Source organism: Bufo bufo, chromosome 6 (assembly GCF_905171765.1).
Source record: "Bufo bufo chromosome 6, aBufBuf1.1, whole genome shotgun sequence".
NCBI lineage: Eukaryota > Metazoa > Chordata > Amphibia > Anura > Bufonidae > Bufo > Bufo bufo.
In genome coordinates, this window is record NC_053394.1 from 126,002,039 (window position 1) to 126,009,896 (window position 7,858).

At 43.4% G+C, this 7,858-nt stretch overlaps 1 protein-coding gene across 3 annotated transcripts in view; it reads right to left on the minus strand.

The window, feature by feature from the left end:
• Positions 1-7,494, minus strand: part of PIK3AP1 (phosphoinositide-3-kinase adaptor protein 1) — a 130,289-nt gene extending 122,795 nt beyond the window's left edge. For all 3 annotated transcript variants that reach the window (XM_040437484.1, XM_040437485.1, XM_040437483.1), the window contains exon 1: positions 7,195-7,494. In XM_040437484.1, the coding sequence (XP_040293418.1) occupies positions 7,195-7,207 (13 nt within the window). In that variant the 5' untranslated portion in view covers positions 7,208-7,494. The remainder of the gene's footprint in view (positions 1-7,194) is intronic.
• Positions 7,495-7,858: the final 364 nt, after the last annotated feature.

Here is a 7,858-nt window from a genome sequence, read left to right on the forward strand (position 1 = left end):
GGTGAAGGCATCTGTGTTGGTCCAATGTTCATAAGTGCCCGCATTGCTGATAAAAATGTAGTTTTATTATATGCAAATGAGCCTCTAGGAGCAATGAGCTCAGCTCTCTCTGCAATGGTAACGCCCCCGTTACTCCTAGAGGCTCATTTGCATATATTAAAACTTAATTTTTCTCAGCAATGCGGGCACATATGAACATGGGACCAACACAGATGCCTTCAGCTGCCAAATGCATATGCGATAGGTCAGCGAGTTTCTTAAGTACAAATCTGCTGACAGATGCCCTTTAAATAGGACCTGTAATCTCTCTCCTGACATGTCTATTTTAGCAACTACTTGTATACCCCGTGTAAAAAGAATTCTAGAGCATCTATTCTTATGACTCATTTGGGGGGGGTGTCCCTGCACAGTCTGATATTATCCAACCATTGTTATACTGTGCAGGAAAACGCCCTAACTGGTAACACCCATCTAGACCTTCATTGCAAGCTGCTAGCAAGTCATACATAACGTCTAGCAGGAATATTAGAGTCATACGAATAGATGCTCCAGAATTGTTATTACATGAGAAATGCAAGTAGTTACTAAAACAGACATGTAATTACTTGGCTTTCAATATGCTAAGCAGTCAAGTTTTAATTGTTTTCTGTTATGTCAAATCAATGGTAGGAATACAACACCGGTGTTCACCTTATAACCAGGAAATTCACCAACACATTATGAAAATTAATTTTAAAAAAATCAGGCGCCAGACTTGTCTGTTATGTACAATGGTATGTAATCTTTTTAGTTAGTATGAGCTACACAATTATAAAACCTTTCTTTAAGGGGTGGTCACAGGGGTTTCTTAAACGCCATGACCTTTCACCTCCTTGGTAGCCACCAACCTATGTCAAGGACAGGCTGAAGACGCTGCATTCCCTTTCATTGTTACAACCTGATTGTCACAGTGGGGAGTGGGGGGAAACGCCACACCGTACAATGTAGGCCTGGAAACAAGAAATAAAGGGAGCAGGTCAACCTCTAACACATCCCTAAATCCTAGCCCTGACCTTCTAACTGTATGAGCGAACCCTAATGGTGGGAGGGCTCATACCCGGAACCTCGGGCCCTACTAACCCTAGAGATCCCTGGTAATAATGTCAGGGCTAGGAGACGACCTGTTCATCCACGACAAGGATGAACCAGAATCTCCAGCAGGCCTAGCAACAAGAAAGGAACAGACAGTAGCATAAACCAGATTGGCAGGTAAGCACCCAGCACAAACAACACACACTGGAACAACAGCACTTACCTGCCACAACAACTGAATGAAACCACAACTGCTACTGACTAGTAGAAACCCTGGAGCCCATTTCCGCAGGCAGGTGGTCAACACGGTTCCCCCTCCGAGGAACCCAGGAGCCCCCTCACCGGAGGCACAACACACAGGGAAACGCCTTGCATACATGTCTGGACGAACAATACCAAAAGACCAGACATGAAACTACAACAAGACGTACACCACACTCTGAACATAAACCCACACCAAACATTAACACAGGTAAGGTAGGGAACATGGAGGATACATAAGGAATGACAATCTATGTCCAGCAAGGTGGCCCTCAAACTGGACAGATGGTAAGGTCCAGGATGGGAGCATAACTCCAGCTCCACAAGAAGCTGAAGTCCCACTAACCTCAGGCTCCAAGTCCAAGTACTATAAGAGCCAACACTCACCTCCACCTTGCTCACACTTTAACCCCATACCCACCAGAATGGTAAGGGACAACACCCTTAAAGGGAAAGGGTGAAAACATGCTCAAAACTACACATTGCCACCGGCAACAAGCATGCACTGCTAAAATGTCATGGTCCACTACCTCCAGACCATGACACAGCCGTGACACTGATACAAGGCTCGTACCCAGAAAGTACTATGTTGGATGGGTGGTCCCATAGTTTTCATGGAACCCGCTCCAAGTAGCTTTCAGAGATGGGCACACTATTGAGAGGTGGAGCTGTGGAGTCTCTTGGGGTCTTCAAGCAGTTTTCCAAGAGTTTTTTTAAACTTTTTTTTTATTGGTAACTAATCAGTGGGGGTCCGACACCCCGGATCCTGTCGATTAGCTGTTTGAGAAGGCATTGGCACTCTCATTAGTGCTGTGACTTTCTCTCTGCCCACCAAGCACAGCACCGTCCATTTGATAGCAACTGTGTGAGCACCTCTGCCCCATTCACTTCAATGGGGCTGAGCTGCATCTAGGCCAAATGACCAAAAAAAGTGACATCACTCGGCATAGGGAAAACTGTGAGAAGGCCACAGTACTACTGTGAGCGCTAGTGACTTCTCAAAAAGCTGATCGGCGGGGTCAGAGTGTCGGACCCCCACTGATCAGATACTGATGACCTATCCAGCGGGTAGATCATCCGTAAAAAAAACTCTCAGAAAACCCTTTTAATTTACTATTGAGTCTTTGAGTCTGGGATCATGAAGTGGAAAGGCTGAGAAGAGACTAAAGGATATCTTTCACCAGACGGATCCTTTAATTCTAGAGTAAATAAATCACATAGACTTGCTCATTACTGAAAGGGCCTAGGCTTCATTATAAGTAACTCAAACAGATGCAGCCACTAACACTGCTTTGAATTGGGATATAACAGGCCATCAATATTTTATCAGCCGGGGTCCGACACCCTGCACCCCCCACCGAACTGATATTGATGTCCTATCCTGAGGACAGACCATCAAAATTAACATCCTGGAACACCCCTTTAGACAGAATCGGCAGACAAATACCCTCTAAAATTCTTCCTTTGAATAAATCTCCATAGGAATAAGAAGGCGTTCACATTGTGCACTAACTGTGGAACGGCACTTCATATTTTCGTTTCACTATCTGTCATGAATACTTTTTACTCATAGTTCTTCTTTCACACAAAAGAGCTTTTACCTTTTTCCTCTATTCATGGCTGCCCTCACTGGTTTAACCAGATCTACATTTCATGCATGACTTTAAAACTATTTTTGCAGCACGTGACAGACCAATGTCTACTGCAAGAGGAAGCAACATTGTCTATTCTCATAAAAGGTCTACAAAAGATCACGTAACAGGTCAATATGGAGAACTGGGTGCAATAAAAAAAGATCTAAAAGTGATTTAATAGAAAAAGCAGTGTTCTGGTTAAAACAGTCTTTATAGGTTTGGGCTGAAATGTCGCACATATGGGTGACTAAAGAATCTTGCCTATTTTTTATATATGAGATACCTCCCTATGTCAGCACACATGCATGCTCAGCCAATCTGGGTTTGTATGTTTCTGCATATCACAAGTTACGGAAACAACGTAGCCATTTTGTTCCAGTGGTGACCATTCACGTGTATGGGAGCTACAGAAACAAAGTAGCACAACTGGCTCTGCTTTTCCTGTAGTTCCTATGACCAATGCCCACAGCATCCAGGGAGGACGAGGTTGGAGGAGGATCTGTATCAAGATGGAAATACCCATCATATTACAGGGCTTATAGTAGCCTTTAGATTATATAAGGGGTTATCCCACAATCAATGTAAAAATAAAAATCAGACATAATCTAGTACATAGACATCTCTTTCTAACAAAGCTAGAACCAGCCCTGTTCCTCACATGGATCCAGAGATCTCCCCATTCATTGCTCCAATTGCTCTGCTAGATTTATTTCAATCTGGAAGCTCAGGAGTGTGTGTGGGGATGGGGGGTTCCTTTCTCAGGTGATGTGTCCTATCTGGTTCAGCTGGTGGAAATTGAAGGATGGAGCTGAGCATGTGCGTCCACCTCAGTGAGATGGACAGAGAAACTAGAAAAAGAGCAAACAGCAAATGCCGCCATACAGATAAATTTCACTCAGTGGCTATACAAAATGTTTTATTGCATGCAGTTATAAAAGTATTCAGATCTAGGTGTTGGTTTGGAAAAATGTTGAATATGTTTTGTAGGACAACTCCTTTAATTTGACAAACTGCAGAAGTCTTTAGCCAGCATTTCATTTTCACTGCTGGCTGGCATGAATTCAGTAGATAAGGAGTTAAGTTTTCAAGACTGGTACCATCAGCTTCAGGGAATCCTGGTTTTTACGTAAATAAAGCTTTAGCATTATATAGTGAAAAGTTACTTAACGTAATATTATTGGTTTTAGCAGTTAATGAATAACGCATGTTTCAGCACTGACAGAGGCTAAAAACCTCATGATTATTGAGAAGCAGATCCAGGTGCGTCCAGTGCAGGCAAACCTAGAGTGCACCAAATCTATCAGTGTATCAGTGTAGGGAAATACATCAGCCAGGAGCCCATGCTATGTAGTTACTAAGCAAACTATGTTCTAGTATTAGGGACCAGAGTGCATCCTCTTCACTGGGCCACCGATATCAGGAAGTCCTGGTGGGGCAAATATATATACCTGACTGCACAATAATAGTGCCAGTGACACAACCAGATTTCTACAGGTGTGGGGATAAAACTGTCAACTGAGAGTCTGCGGGTGACGCTAGGGAGGCTCTTCCCCGTTCCTGCCTGCCATTGGCTGCTCTCCCCACCCCCGACACCGGATGTTTTCATTCGCGCATGGGGAGAAGCTGCAGCGGTGGTGCGGGGACCAGGAACGGGGAGCCAGATAAGTATATTCAGTGTGAGGGACATTTTTTAGTCTCGGATAACCCCTTTAAGTGCCCCGTACACAATATGATGTCCTCTTAAGTGGCCCCCAACACACATTGATGCACCCTTAACCCTTTCAGGACTGGGCTTAAAAAAGGTCTGAATGTCCAGGAAACTTTTTGTGATTTTGTGCACCTGCTGGTTTGGTGACCCTAAATTTGGTATTTGTTTAACTACCAAAATAATTTTAGCAATGTATTTTACTTTTTATTAGCATGTTTTTTTTAGTTTTTCCTTTTTTTAGGTCTAATTTGGGGGAAAACCACAAATTCTTATTAAAAAGTTGTTTTTTAATTATACCTTTTTATTTCTTAAATATTAAAACTGACACAAAAATTAATTATTGCAATGGGTTTCCTATTTTGAGACAACCGTTTTGATATATAACATGTATAGGTTTCTGTGAAGCGGGTGACTATGGCGACGGTTTCTGTTGGCATTTGAATATTTTTTTTTTACTTTTTTCTTTTTTTTTTTTTACTTGTAATTTAATTTATTTTTGGCACATAATATATCCCCCAGGAGGTCATTAAAGACCTCTGGAGGACACAGATTTTTTTTTTACTTTTCTTTTTCACTGTTTCCAGGAGCCCCAGTTATAGGGGAAAACAGCCCCCTGTGGGGGCATTACACACAAGCTGAGCTGATCACTGTTTCCTTAGACCCTGCAATTCTGCTCCTGGCCAAGACACCCAGCTGTCACGTGAACGCCGGGACTCGAGACGCTTCCTGCTCTCCCTCCCTGCGCTACTCCACGATCTCCTGCAAGCACAGGAGAAGGCAGAAGAGGTAATAAACCGCTCCTGTCTTCTCCTCAGGGTCCCTGCTGTGTCTGACAGCCGAGACCCGACCTGCTCCTGCTATATTGCAGGATCAGGAGCTTTAATCCCAGCGCTGATAAGTGCTGGAATGTTTATATACGTGCTATCTGCATGGGGTATGTGCAGGTAGGACGTATATATCCAGTAGGCAGTCGTGAAGGGGTTAAGTGAACCACCAATGTCAGGGGAATGGTGAAGCAGCGAGCACACCATTATATGCAACTGTATCTGCGTACATTTGAAATCAAGGCATCCCTGAGTCACCAGCTGCGTACCTATGATCTATAGCAGTGGTGGCGAACCTATGGCACGGGTGCTAGAGGCGGCACTCAGAGCCCTCTCTGTGGGCACCCGCACCCTGGAAAAAGTCTATGGTGTACCAATATGCCTTAGACGTTTCCTGCCATCATCAGCGCAGTGTGCACTATGAACGGCACAGGCAGCGCACTGACTGTAGGCAGGCTATTATAGCTGAATGATAAAGTACATGGAAGATACACTATATTGGACTGTAGTATTCAGGGTAAATTGCCGCGCTGGCACTTTGCGATAAGTGGGTTTTGAGTTGCAGTTTGGGGACTAGATCTCTAAAAGGTTCACCATCACTGGTCTATAGGGTTAAGTGATCGCAGCAGCAATTGAACTTCAACATACAGCAGAGGTGATTGCTGTAAGGAAATGCTGCTCTCAGCTATGCTGAAGAACAGGCAATTATTAAGAATGAACGGATCATTCCTGATAATTGCCTGCCGTGTTCGCCCATCTTAAGTGGCTTTTTAGGATACTGCAATGTGATCAATTCCAGAACTTTAAATATTGATTTCCTATAGTATCCTAAAGATGGGCCATCTGTTTTTGATCAGTGGAGACCCGACTCAGATCAGTCAGCAGAATGATGGGACCTCTTGATCAAACAGAAGCTCATCTATACGGTTTTCTGTGGCTGGTATCGCAGCTTACTCCCACTGATGTAAATGGATCAGAGCTGCCGTGCCAGGTACATTTGGAACCCCGTCAGACGCGGACTGGCCCCTGTGCAAGGTGGGCCCCTACTCTCCCACCCCCAGCACAAGTGGCACATAACACAGTAGACTTACTGCACTACATACATATATTCAATGTACAGCACCTCCTGTGTTCATATAAAAAACATGGTAGATTATTATAGACACGATCAGAGCTGAGATGACTTCTAGCTATAGAGGAAAGCTGCCAGTGTCCTCTTCTCCCCAGGATCTACCTACCTTATAGTTGCTGCAGGGACCCCCATATTCAATCACCTGGTAGCATCTTGCTGCTGTGTGAGCAGGTAATATGCGAATGTATCCTTACGATGGGCCCCCAAAATACATTTTACTGGTGGGCCCTAAGCAACCTAGTCTGACAATGGCTCCACTAATTAAATGATGAGGGGCTTTAGAGAACCCCTTTAAGATACTGTTAGTAGCCAAGTTAATTGCAATACAGTTCAGATATTTATATAATTTCTCTATATTAAAAACACTTTATTTAATCGAACAAATTATGTCCTTACACACCCAACATCTTATTAGTACCGTAGATTCAGTTTTTCAGCAAGAAGCAAGCTTTTTAGCGCACTCTCAGATGCACTGAGCTAAATGAAGAAAGGGGAACTTTCAAAGGAGGAAATATGTTTGTTTTTTTAGAGAAAGATTTACAGTAAATGAAATAGAGTACGTACCTCTGGATGCCATTTTGGAAATCGTAAAAAAATTACATTTAAGTTCAATAGCCTTCAAGGGGATATCATCATTATCCTTGTCATAGCCTCATGTTGGAATGCTGTCATTCTGCATCTTCTGTGAAACTCTTACTTTTGCCTCCTCGTATCATCCCAGCCCAGTACCAAGCACAGAGATGTGCAGAACCAAGAGCCTCACTGTAGCAGAGTCAGAAGAAGCAGGTATTAAAATGACCGAGAGCAGACAGCTGTTGCTCGGTGGGAGCCGATAGTTACTGTAATACTGTACATCGTACACTTCCTGATTTTCTCTCCTCCAGTACTTCCTGTGTTGAGACTTAGTGGTGACAGACAAATTCTAAGCACAGCCCCCTCACCAAGAGAGCTGGAGTTTCAGCTACTGTGGTTGGCCAAGTTTCATTAGTTCACATGAAGAAAAAAAAAAAACAGTATCACTATTAGCATCGTTATATAGGCTCCAGTCAGGCGCTGTGTAAAAATCCAAAGACTTTCTTGCAAGAATGATTAACTTACTATAAAGATCATACAAAAAAAATCTTCATCTGTAGGGCAAAATCAAATGGCTCCGTGTCTGACCGTAAAACTCTTCAGAGGGTTGTAAAATCTTCCCAGCGGATTATTGGTACTGAATTACCATCATGTG